This window comes from Carassius gibelio, chromosome A7, assembly GCF_023724105.1.
Source record: "Carassius gibelio isolate Cgi1373 ecotype wild population from Czech Republic chromosome A7, carGib1.2-hapl.c, whole genome shotgun sequence".
Lineage (NCBI taxonomy): Eukaryota > Metazoa > Chordata > Actinopteri > Cypriniformes > Cyprinidae > Carassius > Carassius gibelio.
In genome coordinates, this window is record NC_068377.1 from 6,516,206 (window position 1) to 6,532,191 (window position 15,986).

Below are 15,986 nucleotides of genomic sequence, written 5' to 3' on the forward strand. Positions count from 1 at the left end.
AATCATGGAGATGCTATTTATGATAAAAGAAATTCGAATTTCAGGGTCAAACCAGATCCAATTTCAGGGTCAAACCGGTGTTATAATGTATTTTATTTTACTTTTTAAACCTTTTAAATGTCTTTGAGTAATAAAAAGCTTTAAATCAATTTAGAAATCAAGTCGTTGTTCACTGCTTCATAAGAATGATCCAGCAGTGACCCCTGCTGTTCACGTTTATTACACAACATTCACAAATAATAGCGGAACAATCCCGCCCTCTAGTGTTCAATGCTATTACTGTAACCACATGGGTAACACTTTAGAATAATGGTCCATTAGTTAATGTTAGTTCATTCATTAATTAACATGAACAAACAATGAACAATACATTTATTACTGTATTTATTAACCTTTGTTAATGTTAGTTATTGAAAATACAGTTATTCATTGTTAGTTCATGCTAATTCACAGTGCATTAACTAATGTCAACAAGCATAACTTTTGATTTGAATAATGCATTAGTAAATGTTGAAATTAACATCAACTAAGATTAATAAATGCTGTAGAAGAATTGTTCTTGCTTAGATCATGTTAACTAAAGTAATTAACTAACATTAACTATTGGACCATTATTCTAAAGTGTTACCACCACATGTAGTGTTCGAGAAGATCTACAGTAGGCTACATCGCCAATAAACCATAAATATTAAAGGGATCGTTCACCCAAAATGAAAATTTGCAGAAAATGAACTCACCGTTGGTTTGTGAGCTTGACGAGTTTGTTTCTTCATTCAAACAGATTTAGAGAAATACATCTCTTGTTCACAAGTGGACCCTTTGCAGTTAATGGGTGCCGTCAGAATGTGAGTTCAGAATCTAAAAATATCTTTGTTTAGAACAGTTTTGGTGCTTGCAAACAGTGCTTGATCTGTGCATATTTATCTCTGGTGACAAAACATTTTCACCGAAGAAAACATTATTGATAGATGACTCATATTTGAGCCTTTCCCTTTGCCAGATGTTAATTGTTGGACTAGAGTCATGTGGATTATTTGTGAATTATTGTGACGTTTTTATCAGTCGTTTGGATTCGTATTCTGACGGCACCCATTCAGTGTAGAGCAGGGTTATTAAAATCTTGTCCTGGAGGTCCAATGAGCTGCAGAGTTTAGCTCCAGTCCTGATCAAACTCACATACCTGTGATTTTCTAATGATCCTGAAGACACTGATTAGCATGCTCAGGTGTGTTTGATCAGGGTTGGAGCTAAACTCTGCAGTGCATTGGCCCCCCACGACAAGATTTTAAAAACCCTGCTGTAGAGTATCCATTGGTGAACAAGTTATGTAAAATATGTTATTTAAATTTCCCCAAATCTGTCCTAATGAATATACACTCATCTACATTTTTAATGGATTTTTAACTGTTGTACAGATGTACTGGAGTAAAGGGTAATCATGTGGATCATCTACTTTCAATAAACATGCACTACAATTTGTGTCATAAATTCTTAGAAATTAAACCGAAAAATTGCACAGGGGGAAAATACTTTTTGAGTCAACTTAGTTTTCAAAGTCTGTTACTAGAATTGACAAAAGAGGGCGCTGCAGACTTAAAGATACTTTCAGTACTACAATCAATCCCTACTAGAAGTACATCAGTTGTCCCCTATTAAAACATTATTACAGAAGTTTTTCTATTAAAATAATATTATTAATAATAATAAAATTCACGTTTACTCACTCACATTTTCCAAAACTGAATGGCTATCTTCTATATATATATATATATATATATATATATATATATATATATATATATATATATATATATAGATAGATAGATAGATATAGATATAGATACACACACACACACACATACATACATACACAGGTGCATCTCAATAAATTAGAATGTTGTGGAAAAGTTCATTTCATGAATTCAACTTAAATTGTGAAACTTGTGTATTAAATAAATGAAATGCACACAGACTTAAGAAGTCTTTGGTTCTTTTAATTGTGATGCAACAAACAAAAACAAAATGAACAAAAACCCACCAATTCACTATGTCAACAAATTTGAATATTTTATAAAACCAAAATATTTTTAATGAATTGTGGGCCTTCTAGAAAGTTTGTTCATTTACTGTACATGTACTCAATACTTGGTAGGGGCTAATTTTGGTTTAATTACTGCCTCAATTTGGTGTGGCATGGAGGTGATCAGTTTGTGGCACTGCTGAGGTGGTCTGGAAGCCCAGGTTTCTTTTACAGTGGTCTTCGGCTCATCTGCATTGTTTGGTCTCTTGTTTCTCATTTTCCTCTTGACAATAGCCCATAGATTGTCTCTGGGATTCAGGTCTGGTGAGTTCGCTGGCCAGTCAAGCACCCCAACACCATGGTCATTTTACCCACTTTTGGTGTTTTTGGCAGGGTAAGCAGGTGTCAAATCCTGCTGGAAAATGAAATCAGCATCTTCAAAAAGATTTCTTGGTAAACCGGGGCAGTGACTTTGGTTTTCAAAAAACACAATGGATAAACACCAGTAGATGACATTGCATCCCAAATCATCACAGACTGTGGAAACTTAACACTGGACTTCAAGCAACTTGGGCTATGAGCTTCTCCACCCTTCCTTTAGACTCTAGGACCTTGGTTTCAAATGAAATACAAAACTTGCTCTCATCTGAAAAGAGGACTTTGGACCACTGGGCAACGGTCCAGTTCTTCATCTCGTTAGCCCAGGTAAGATGCCTCTGACGTCTGTGGTTCAGCAAATTCCTTGACACGTCTGTATGCCTTGACTCCAGTCTCAGTCCATTCCTTCTCAAGTTCACTCAAATTCTTGAATTGATTTTGGCTTGACAATCCTCATAAGGCTGCAGTTCTCTCGGTTGGTTGTGCATCTTTTTTTCCCACACTTTTTCCTTCCACTCAATTTTCTGTTAACATGCTTGGATACAGCACTCTGTGAACAGCCAGCTTCTTTGGCAATTAATGTTTGTGGCTTACACTCCTAGTGAAGTAGTCAATGATTGTCAGAGACCATTTTGAAGGCTCAGGAAACCTTTGCAGGTGTTTTGAGTTGATAAGCTGATTGGCATGTCATCATATTCAAATTTTTTGATAAAGTGAATTGTTGCGTTTTTGTTAAATGTGAGCCAAAATCATCACAATTAAAAGATCCAAAGACGTAAACTACTTCAGTCTGTGTTCATTTTATTTATTACGATTTTCACAATTTGAAAAAAGTCAGTTGGTCATACAGGTTTGGAAATTAACTTGGGTGAACTATCCTTTTAAATGAAACAGAGAAAAAAATACCACATGACAAAATAAGCTTTTTTTAATTACTTATTTTATTCAATGTCGTATACATACAAAGTATCTAGAAAGCTACAAAATATCTACCACTTTATCAAGAAGGCATCAAAATGTTACGGAGCGAAGACAAGACCATATGCGATAAAGAACACACACATAATAGATTTACTTTTCTCTCTCTCAGCCTTGCTCCAATGCTTTTTTTTTTCTTCTCCATCAGGTTTATTAAAAGATATCACACCTTTGTACCAAGAAAAGCCAGAATATATAATTTTATACAAAGCACCTTTTTACAAAAAAATCTCTGCACACAAACCCAATATCTTTTTATGATACTATCCGAACTAGAGAAAAGTTCACTTTAAAGCCAACATCTTAAATGGTAATGAACATATGAGGTACCAGTACCTACACATAGACAAAATACAAACAGAGATCAAAAAACAGAAGCTAAACTGCTGACATACTGTAGTCCGGATTCAGCACAAATCCTTGCTTAGTGTCCGTTACTAGCAAAACAATGTCCGTTTAACATTCATCATATTAAAGGCATTAGTTCTCAGATCCCTAGAGAAGTGAAGGGGACTGTTAAGGAGGAACGGATGTAGCAGATGCACCAGCAGCGCTGCAATAACAGTATCCCCAACCAAACGGGCTCCGAATATACATACTGACATCTTCACAAAACCATCGCGCACATGTAGAACAATATGGGAAGATCTCCATATGAAACGTGAACAAGAACGAAGGGCGAAGGCACGGCAAACACGAAACAATCAACATCGTCTGCCGTTTGGATATGGCGCGTACTTGACTCCACAGTTCACTTGAAGCGCTACAACATACACAGCTGGAAATCTAACTCAAGTCTCTCACACTTTGAGGGTTCGCTCCACTTTAATGAACAGCATGAATAAATTATGCAGTTAAGATGATATGGTTTGGTGAAGCCAGCTTTGTCTGTGAAGAACGTAGCCTACACATGACTCTGCGGTTAATATCCTTGACCATCTTTAAGGTCTGAGGAGCAACACACCTTGGCGTCACTTAATATAGTGTTTACTATATTCACAAAAGAAAAATAAGACATTGAAATGGCTTGAAACAAGAAGAAAGGGAAAAGCAAACAGCATTCAGCGATCGTAATCTCCGAGGTGCTGTGAGGTTTTCCACTTACACAATTTGATTATGCACTTGAAAAGTAGCTAAAGCTCTTATGTCAAATAAATCTCTCATAGAATGGAACCGAAGTTCACAGTTCGAAAGAAAAAAAGAAAAAGTTCGCCACATCCACCAAATTAAATGCTGATAGAAATGTGTTATTAATAATTATTACATAACTTTATTTCAGAACATATCCACTCACTAGCCCATGTTGTTTTTCTATAAAATTCTTACGAAGGCAATGTGGTGAATATTTGACCTACATCCACTTTTTTTTTTTTTTTTGGTTTTCTATATCAGTCTTTTCTAAGCTGGAAAAATGGAACCAAAGGCACTTTCATGCTACAGTGCAGAACATAAAGAGGAGCTCAATGCATCTCCTTCAACTTTTTGGTCTTTTCCTATAAGAAAGGCAAGATCTGTATGTCTAAATATGTCTCCCGTCTCTGAGAGTGAAAGGTCAACCGAATGGTCAGTGCTCTTTTATAAAGATGACTCGTAGAATGGTAAGGTGTGGTCATATTTGCTAAACTGCAGCGAAATTTGTATTCTTGCATTGATGTATAAAGCACAGCTCACACAGAAGTCACTGTCAAACCAAGCATCTGCTCAGTTCAGCAAACTCACATGAAAATAACTTGAAAAAGAGCAAAATCTGCATGGGGAATTTTTCACACAGATTCCTATCAAAACATTTGATTTAATCTGCAAACTTTGACTAGCAACAGTAAATGTGACCACACCTTCAGTGTTACTTTTCCCCCAAAACGACTGCGCTCATCCACATCCGCTTCATACGCTAAGGCACTGTGCTGTATATTGTTACACTTTGGCAGGTTTGTACTGTGCAACTCCTACAACAAGTGACGATAACAAGAAAGTCTTCCAGCTTAGGAAAGAGATCACAGTTTAAGTGGCATCTTTTGGAGTTCACACAACCGTTATTAAGGCTTGCGGTCGTAGAAATCGATCAGGCCACAGAGACGTGGGCTGTGTGGGGATGTCAAAGGCAGCCAGGAACTCTGGGACAGATTCTTACAGAGGATGAACAGCACATTCAGGGATGGGCTTGGTAAAACGTGTGGCTTTCCCAGCGGCAAACACAGTCCAAGTGCTCAGGTCAGTCTGATGGATCGTCCATCAACCCCTGGTGGTTAATGCAGTGCTTCTTGTTTCTAGAGTTACCTTTCACACAAGCGTGTTTGCAGGAGGCGTTTAGCTGTACAGTCAACAGTAAGGGGTCGATTCTCTGCATTTTCTTATTGCAGGTGATGACACATGAAAACAGACACAGGTTGATACAAACATTTCATATCACAGTGCAGTAATTCCTCAACGAAGGAGAAAAAGTAGTTTGTACAGAGTCATTATTTTCAAGGGCTGGGCTTCTGAATTCCCTGAACGTTCGGAATGCAGGAGCGGTTTTTTTTACCGATGGCCACGATCATTTGTTTTCTTTTTCTTTTCAATAAATCGGTTACAGGAGGAAATTCCTCCAATACTTTTACTTTGGGAGAAATACCTACGTATGCGAGCATGTGTATTCATCTGTACACACATTTATGGCTGCACCCATATGTGTACGCTTTCAAGATAAACAAAAATACAATTCTAAATGAGGTCGTTTTCAGATTCATTCGAACTCAACCTAGCCTTTAAGTTGAATGATACTGCCACTTTATATGTATAGTCTACGAATGAATGAATGAATGTTGAATCGCATTCTTTGACATTCTTTCCTGTGTTAAAACATAATACAACTGTACCGCGATTCACAGCTGCAGTTAAACGTCAAACACATATTAATAAAGAAAAAATATATTTATATATATATATATATATATATATATATATAATTATAAGCATCACCCAAATGTGAGGGAAAAGTCATCTTGAGTGAGTGTTGAGCTAGAGGCACTGCCACTGTAGTGAGGTCCAGAGTCTGTGTGAAAGAGCTGCTTCATTCCTTCACTAGTCTGTAGATGTGATGCTGGGCTCCGTGCTCGCTGTTTGACACTTCGAACACACAGGCCATGCACAGCAGGGTCTCCTGTGTGTCTCTGTTAGTCACCACCTGAAACAGAGGAAGACAGAGAGGAGAGAGATGGCATTACTGCACAGTTGTACACAGTAAAAATGATTGTACTGCAGCAGCGATAGAAATGTAATGAGAAAAAATGAAAATTCTAAAATTAAAGTTCTTTAATGCTGTAAAAGAAATCTACACATAAGATTTGGTGTGAGCAAATGTGCTGAACTGTTCTAAATACGAGGCAAACCAAACAATATTTACAGTTCTAAAATATTTTAAGGACAGATTTTCATGAGCATTCTTTTTTCTTTTCCTTTTTTGGTTTTGGACAAGCTTTTTGTGACAGTCACCTGTGCACATATTCGATCTGTAAATGGATTTCATCCAGTAAATGGTTTCAATCCAGTCTTTGATTTTTGACTGCATCACTTTACGTCCATGTCAAATTGCTTGTCGATTTCAGGTACAGTAAATCAGTTTTTTTTTTTAAGCCAGAATCAACTGACAATGTATAAAACACTTGTTTAGCTACAATGGTGAGTAATTCTGGGTTGCATTAAGACAAATTAACATTTAAAAACAGTTTCAGTGATTGGATAATTTTTTACATACTGGATCCTATTCATTTTTGTTTGATCCAATGTTAAATATTGAATGCACGATGTGATTGGATCACCTGAGATGGATGTTAGTAACAATGCCACCACCTTTCAACAACATATACTGTACACAAGCATTCACTATAAACACACACACCGCCTCTCTATAATAACAACTAAAACCTCTCTATGGCAGGTGAGAGTCGCAACCCAAGAGAGCAGGTTCACAGATGCACAGCACCAGGATGTGAGGGATTGGGAAAGTGCATTAGTAAGACCCTCACTAAAGGAAAGAATAGGGCTCTAATTCTGGCGTGTATTAAGGTTAGAGAAAGGGGTTCCTCCCCCTTTGCAGGAGATTATCAGGCTTTGCACAGCGCCGCAGGAATGCCAGGAATGCTGGGCCGTCTCTGCTCAGAGGCCACAGGCTCCGCCCCGCACTGACAGCTCGCACTGATTGGTTAAAACATCACTGACTGACATGCAGACTCACCAATAAGATGGTGAAGTTCTCCAGGACGCTGTTCATCATGTATTTCTCAGGCAGGTGTTTGAGTTTGTGGATGAAGTTGATCATGTATTCACACATTGGAGACCGACTTATCCGGTAAACAAAGCGTCCGTTCTCAAAGCGAGCGTACTCTGTCTGAGAGAAAAGAGAGATGTGTGAAAATGCACAACAAGAAAGTACCGTTCCAGTCAAAAATGTGAAATATATAAATTTCGGCAACATTTTACAATAAAATTCCATTAGTTAATATTAGTTAATGTACAGTATTTATTTATCTTTGTTAATGTTAGTCAATGAAAATACAGTCGTTTAGTCACAATTTTATAAATATATATACAATTTAAAATATCTGTTTCTTTTTTATATATATATATATATATTAAGATGTAATTTATTCTTGTGATGACAAAGCTGAATTTTCATTATCACTACTCTAGTTTTCAGTGTCACATGATCCTTCAGAAATCATTCTGTTATGCTGATTTGCGGCTCAATTAATAATTTACTTACTCAACTAATAATTCTTACTTTTAAGAAGAACTTCTTACTTTCTTACTAATAAAACAGCTTAATATTTTTTTATAAACCATGATACCCTAGACTTCTAAGTGCTAGTGTATCAATGGTTCCTTAAAAATATTAAACAGCACAACTCTTTTCAACATTGACAATAATTAATGTTTCTCAAACAACAAATCAGCATATTAGAAGGATCTCTGAAGGATCATGTGACACTGAAGACTGAAATATCAGCATTAACATCACTATAATATTTGTTTTATATATTAAAATGATACTTTAATAATAATGTAATAATATAATAACTGTAATAATATTTAAAACTATTACTGTTTTTACTGTATTTAAGATAAAACAGGAAGATTTTTAAACAGGAAGTCGCACTTTTACAAATGAGACCTATAATGCACCCTTGGTGAACATGGGAAAATATGAATTATTCCAAACTTTTGACCAGTAATGCACATACAAAAACTACCATGATAATACCATTTAGTGCAGAAGGTTTTTTTTTTTCCTTACACGACTAAACATGTTAAAAGTTGTAACATCACATTACCGATCACATAATCTCAATGTCTCAAATTGCACTAATATTAAGATTTCATAGTCTTCAATTAAAATCCTGAGATTTCTGATAAAAATTATCCCAAAACAATGCTTGTCTTTTTCTTTCTACTAAGAAATGTCAGACTAAGAACAGAACTTCATTAAGTGTCCTGAGTAATGAAAGAGCAATTACATTTTCCTCTGGGAAACTCATATTGGAAGGAGAACATTTATTGCTCCATTTAGATCTGTACTCAGAAGCGAATATTTGAAATCTACCTCCACTTTCTCCACGACCTGTTTGCCAAACGAGCAAACCTTTGTGGAGCAGGTGATGGTCATGTTCTCCGGGCTCTCGTACTGACTGCTCACTCCATAGAATGCCCCAGTTTCATCCTGAATGTTGCAGTTCAAGTCAGCCTAAGAACCAACGAGACTGTAGCTTTTATTTTCGATTTAATAAGCTACACTGTCAAATACTTCAATTACAAAGAAATCTACAGCATATACCAACATATAACATTCAATAAAAAACTGCCATCTAGTGGAGATTGTATGCACAACTTAAAAAAAAAAACCTAAATGGAATATTTTCCTCAAATAGACATAGAGCATAGAACACAGCTTGTATTGAGCTTTTATTATGCTTTTATGGTGCTTTTTGTCTTCCATCCACATTATGAATAGACCACTATGGACCTTCTGCAATATGTTAGTGTTACAGGGAAGAAACAGATCAGTTTTGGAAGAACATTTTTGGATGAACTATCCCTTTAAGAATGCATTATACCTATACTAAACTACCAATCATGACTATTTCTCCATATTACTCTATTCAAGGATTAAAGAAAAAGGCTGTTTCTAAGGTTAGAGAGAATAGATTAAATAACTTTGAGTAAAAAGCCATTCAAAAAAAATTCTGAAAAGAGCGGAAAAAAAGAACAGCTCTTTCAGTAAGCTAACACAATGTTCATTACCGAGAAAAAGCTCAAATATTCATTTCTGGCATACTCTCTTTTCATTAAGACGAGCCTGTTACATTTTCACATCGTATTCAAGAGAGGCATTATTGTGCAGATCCAGAGTTTCATTTGAAATTCAGATCCCTGTGTCACTTCAAACGGAATTCGAGCAGCCCCGCTCCGACCACGACGAGGCCCACTTTGTTGGTTGCCGCTAGTTAGCATTTCACAAAATGCATGCAATGTTTGAATAGCTATTAGAGGAGCATCCAGGTCATCCAATTGTTTCACGATATTAAACAGAATAAGTGCGAGCTTTGATCTTGGACACTTCAGCGATGCTGTGCCAAATATAGCGGCGTAAACAGAGACGGCTGTCTTTAAAACTAAAGTGGCCCAGTGTCTTTAGGGAAATGCACGATTATTCATGCATGTAATCACTCGGTGGATAAATATTTGTGTTAAATAGGCAGTTGTATGCGTGGTAAACATGAACTGTGGTAATTTCACTCTAATTAGTGTAGAAACCTGGGCATTCATTACACATACATGTTCATTTTTAAGCCTAAATAGACAAAAACACAAAAGTTTTTCTTGGACTAATTGATGTCTCCTATTGTGGATAATTGTCCCGTGCATGTTGGGGTGGGGGGGGGGTCCTGTGAACCACTAAACAGATTCTCGTTCTTTACAGGGATTCACTCACCCAGAACTTTATGAGAAAGAATGAATTCTGAGGACCCTTGCCAAACAATTCCTTCAGCCCTCCCTTCTTCTCAGGGAATTTGTCGTAGATCTGACGAATGTCCACTGACTCAAGCAAGGCATCATTGTAAGAGTAATTAGTCTGACCGATGTGCACGAAAAGATGCTTGTTATACTGCACAGAAAAACAACAACAACAACAACAACAAGTTAGAAACACAAAAACTTGCAAAAATGACTTGAACTAGGACTATCCTTCTGTTCTCTACTGTAAATTAATTTATTGATGTGTTAATTAATAATGCTAATTATTTAAAGTTAATCAAAATAATTAATCAATATTATATTTAGTGAGAAACGCCCCCTAATTGGAAACAATATATATATATATATATATATATATATATATATATATATACACACCACAGCATATAAAAATATTATGGTGTTAGAGATAGTACTTTAATATGATACTTACTTTTTTTTTTAAGTATGATAACATCTGAATTTTGTTACAGATTAAATAAATGAAAATAAAACAGGACATTGTATTTTGACATTCCTCAACATCAACATGAAATGGTATTCACAACTCGCTCTCTTTCATTGTATTACAGTCATATTATGGTATGATCATATTTCTGACCAAAACATTTAACTAAGATATTCGAAGAGCCAAAAATGTAGGGTGTCTATTTTTCCCTATTGGGAATAGGTTTGACTGTGAAAAGTACACATTTGCATTCAAGATTGTGCGTCTTCAGTCAATTGTGGAGAACGTCTATCTTAAAACACTCACTTTTGAGAAGGCTTTCAGTCTAGGAGGATAAAGCCTGACAAATCATGCAATAAGAGCAGGACTGTGTATTAGAAGTAAACTGACTCTGTTTTAATTCCACTTTGACTTACAGTGACATATAGAAGCTACTCACAGAATCCGGATCTCTCTGGTGCTCAAGAAAAGCAGAGAACTCCACCAGTCTGAGTTTGGATGTGCCGATAGATCGGCCCTGCCAGGCGGGCATCGTGGGCGCCGGCGCTGTCGGGGGCTCATAACCTACACACACACACACACACACACACAGTGAATATTAGCTCTTCTAAACAAACAGAATGCTACATCTGTCTGTGAATTAATCAAGAACGCATGGCAAACGATGACAGACATACTTGAGATTGTAGTTGTGACTGCTGGCTGGATGGGGTACGCTTGCTGAGCAAATGGCTTGATGCTAAGACATAGACAAAGAAGAATTAAGATCAGGAAAACGAGCAGCCTGAAGTTTAGCGGCACTACATACTGAAGAGATTAAGAGGGGTATACAGCAAAGAAGAAACAAAGCTGCACAAAGTATTTACACTAGGATTCAATCCATCCCTGTTCTGGAAAGGCTTCTTCTATCTCTGATCTCTCTGAGGAAGAGAGAGAGAGCTGGAAGGATCGGGGAAAATACATCAAGAGATCGACAGTAAAGCAGAAAAAACAGAGACGGGGAAAAAAGAAGATTCACATTTCCTGAAGGAAATACCAGTGTTTGCAAGGCAGCCATAGAGCCATATTAAAGTTTTAGGCTATACATTTGGTTCTGCTTAAATTAAATGCTGAATTAGAGAAAAGTCATGATACCCAGTAAAAAAAAAAAAAAAAAAAAAGATGATTTAGAAATAGCTTTCCCCGCTCCTGCTCTCACATTCTCTTAATATCATTGGATATTGCAACTTTCTGTATAGTCAGGACTGTGTGCACATCTGGCAACTGGCTGACTAAATTTCAAACAAGCTTACTACTTTACAAGTGTTCATACTATAGAGCACTGGCAGCATGCATTCACTATAAGTTGGCTATAATCTAGGGCTTTTTGCGGCACACTAGTGGTGGAATTAAAGGATCTGTCTTGTAGTGTGCACTTGTCTTAAAGCAGCAGTAGATGCTCTAAACCAAACCAAACTTTATAAAAATGTATATTATTACACAAAATAATATTAACAAATTACATTTTGTTAATATTTAAAAAACAACAACACACCTAAGCATATGAACAAGTTTGAGTCTAACAGGCCCATTAGTGTAAGTGTAAGCAGTAAATTAGTTGCAGAAGAAGTTGAAGAATTAGATGATGAAGAAGGTAAAGACAGTGGAAAAGATGTAGAAGGAAAGACGAAGAAGAAAAAGTGCAGAAGAAGGAGAAAGTGAAGAATAAGGTGGTGATAAAGGAGGTGCAGAAGAAAGTGAGGAAGGTAAAGACAGTGGTGAAAAAGAAAGTGCAGAATTTGAAGATGGTGGTGGTGAAGAACAAGAAGGAAGAGGTGCAGAATATGGTGATGAAGAAGAAAAAGGTGAAGAACAAGATGGGAGGAGGTGTAGAAAAGAAGGTGAAATGGCGGTGAAGAGGAAAAAGGAGGAGAAGAAAGTGAAAATGGTGGTGATGAAGAAAGTGAAGACAGCAACGGTGAAGAAGATGCAGAAGAAGTTGGTGAAAAAGTAGTTGATTACAATGATAAAGGTACAGAAGGTGCAGCAGCAGAAGAATGTCTGATGTTCTTTTCAAGCACTGTAATAATAGGAAAAACTTTAGTAAGCCAATGGGAGCAGATCTTCTAGTGGAGATACTCACTCTTGTGAGGATCCAGGCTGGCCCGTGGATATCATGCCCTGCCAAAACTAGAGAATTAGATAAATAAATAGACAACAAAACACAGCCTATCCACAGGCACACACACGTCTGTGCACTCTTGATACATCAGTTATCACGTTCATTGAAAAATGAGTTGGACTATGTTGCATGCAGTCTAGTTATCTTGAGTGTGGCATTAGTGGGTTTATCTGATGAAGGCAGGTGATGTGGGCACGGCTCTGAGGGTGATTAATGGGATTGGAGCTGACGCAGGCAGCCTGGTGGCCAGCCATGTGGCTGAAATAAGTGTACTGATAGGTGGGTGCCACAGGGCAGTCTTACCCCTGCTGCTCCGGGGAAAGCAGGACGCGGGATGCCCGGAAGACCCAGCTTGTTGTGGATGGCGGTGGCAGAAACAATCTGTGCCGAGGACATGGAGGCCATACTCTGAAGAGCTTTGTCCTTCACACTCTGATCCTTCAATAACATTTTCAAAAGAAATCAGGATGCAGAAAGGGTTCAGACAAAGTGATGAAGGAGTTAAATGGTTTCTGCAACAACACGGTTCGGTTCGGTATACACGTTTGTCGCACGGTTTTATCTCATGTCTAACAATACCAAAAGTCTGACACCACTAATTTAAATGCTTCTTGAATTGTTCTTTAATTACTTTATTTTTAACAAATTATAATACATTATCTAATTATAAAATATATATATATATACTACCAGTCATAAGTTTGGAATAGAAAGAGATTAATTTACTGAAATATTATTACAATTTAAAAGAACTGTTTTTCAAAGCAGAATTTTCAGCAGCTATTACTCCAGTCTTCAATGTCAGGAATCATTATAAAATAAAAATAAAAATATTTATTTCTAAGTGATTTCAATAATATTTCAAGCAATTAATAACCATCATGGTGAACAGTGTGCATCTGTAGTGTCTCTGCAGAAGAAAAAAAAAAAAATACTCGGCTTAAATATATAGGCAAAATGTTCTTATCGGTTCGATGCCGATAACATTAAAATTAACATTTATCGGTCAGTACCGATATGGTTGCCGATGTATAGTGCATTCATAAAGTAAATAATAGTTACATTTATAAAAATGAAACAGTATACATAGACTTGATTCTTAATACTGTGTTGTTAAATGTATGATCAACAGCAGTTTCTGCAACTTAATGCATCGTTTTTCCTTTTGGAACATTAGTGAGCGTTTGAACCTTTTGTAACAGCTGCATATGAATCCATCAGTTGTCCTCAGTGTTAAAAGATTAAATCTCTAAATTATACAGTCATTGTTGGTAAGGGTTCAAATATGCAAAAGATGGAGAACCAAAGAATTGGTGAACTCCATAAGGATTTTTTTTAAGGGACTGGTGAACAACTATCACAAAAAAAACAAAACAAAAAAAAAACAGCTGTGGATCATCCATTTGTGGGACCTGAATGATGTTCCTGAAGAACAGCATGCAGTTCAACAGTTATTTTAAAGGTTTAACTATTATTTTCTCTTTTACTTCTCTTTTATGTGAAATATCTTTATCAGATCTGTAATAAATAAAATAACATGCATTTTTTAGGATCCCTCTTATTTTGGTAGAAAAATTAAAATTTTGCAGATACTTCAAAGTGTATGTAAAATTTTGACCACAACTGTATATTTTTAATGATAAATATATTAGATTCCAGTTTTTAATAAATGCTGTTCCTTTGCACATTTTATTTTATTCAAAAAAGTATCACTTTTCATAAAAAAATTAATCAGCAATTAAACTATTAGTATAGTAAAACCATTAGTAAAAACTATTAATAGTTTTCAAAATATATAATAAAAGAACCACTATTAATAACTGAGATTGAGTTGATAATAAGTAATTAGCATATTAGAATGGTTTCTGAATAATCATGGAACACTGAAGTCTGGAGTAATGACTGGTGAAAATTCAGCCTTGCCATCACAGGGAAAAAACAACAACTTCTGAATGGTAGTAAAAAGTGAAAATTATCTCCTCAATAGTTGGAGTGAAAGCTAAATTTATTTCAACTTTTCACTTAAATTGTTAGGTTAATTGTGAAAACTGGCTGCAATAATGACACTGATTAGTGGCTTTCATTAATAGTCATCACAAAAATGGTGTAAAAACCGAACTGAAACGGAATACAGAACCGTGATACAAACAATCACCCCCTGCAGTGAACACAGAACACAGGACAATAAAGCAGCCTGAGCCCACATCCACACACACACAAATCCACAGACAGAAAGCATGTTAAAAGATTTTTCAAAGCTATAAAGCCATTGATCTTAAGAGGAATGTGCTAGCATTAAAGACGAAAAGTCTGAAAAGAACGAAAGCTTCTAGCACAGAGCACGGGAGATGATGAAGTTTAACATCGAGCGCAAAGCTGAAAGAGAACTAAACCCAATGAGAACTGACATCAATGTTATATATTATCCCGCAGCTCCTACATGTCTAATAAAATGCATTGTGTCTGTCAGGAACAAGGGTTAAGTAATACTAACTTTTCTTTTCTGCTGTGTGTAATGTTCTATTCTACAAGCTTCTATCAAGGTCATCCAACCGAGCCGAAACAGTACAGATGAATGCATCAAAGAAAAGGGCCTGAAAGACATCACTTTCTCCTTTACACAACCTCCTTGTTATTTTCACAAGAAGACTAAAGATGATCTCTCAGTATAGACTTTTAATAACACAATGAATGCCCATGCCTAAAAGGGTTTCTAAAACTGGTTATTTAATTAATCGAGCTAAAGTGTTTAAGCCTAAACGTTTCAAAGGCAAACATTTAACATGCAGACTGTATAGCGTGCACGACCGTAACAGGATGGAAGTCCTGCCTCTAAACACGTGAAACAGCCAGTGAACAGCATTGAAAAGTGCACACAGGTTGAGGATAAACATGCTGGGAACAGTGGCTAATGTATGGCTTAGAGAGCGGCAGAGAGGCTCAGAGCTCAAGCAGGTGTTTAGCAGCTGCTATACTGCAATGGCGAC

At 36.4% G+C, this 15,986-nt stretch overlaps 1 protein-coding gene across 6 annotated transcripts in view; it reads right to left on the reverse strand.

Annotated features, from left to right (window-relative positions):
* Positions 1 to 3,605: 3,605 nt before the first annotated feature.
* Positions 3,606 to 15,986, reverse strand: part of LOC128016516 (transcriptional enhancer factor TEF-1-like) — a 71,398-nt gene continuing 59,017 nt past the window's right edge. For 5 of the 6 annotated variants that reach the window (XM_052601068.1, XM_052601070.1, XM_052601066.1 and 2 more), the window contains 8 exons: positions 13,303 to 13,437; positions 12,961 to 13,007; positions 11,516 to 11,577; positions 11,278 to 11,402; positions 10,347 to 10,520; positions 8,958 to 9,098; positions 7,593 to 7,745; positions 3,606 to 6,542 (listed from right to left, as the gene is read on the reverse strand). In XM_052601068.1, coding sequence (XP_052457028.1) covers positions 6,429 to 6,542; positions 7,593 to 7,745; positions 8,958 to 9,098; positions 10,347 to 10,520; positions 11,278 to 11,402; positions 11,516 to 11,577; positions 12,961 to 13,007; positions 13,303 to 13,437 — 951 coding nt within the window. In that variant the 3' untranslated portion in view covers positions 3,606 to 6,428. The remainder of the gene's footprint in view (positions 6,543 to 7,592; positions 7,746 to 8,957; positions 9,099 to 10,346; positions 10,521 to 11,277; positions 11,403 to 11,515; positions 11,578 to 12,960; positions 13,008 to 13,302; positions 13,438 to 15,986) is intronic. The other variant, XM_052601069.1, reaches the window with a different exon arrangement.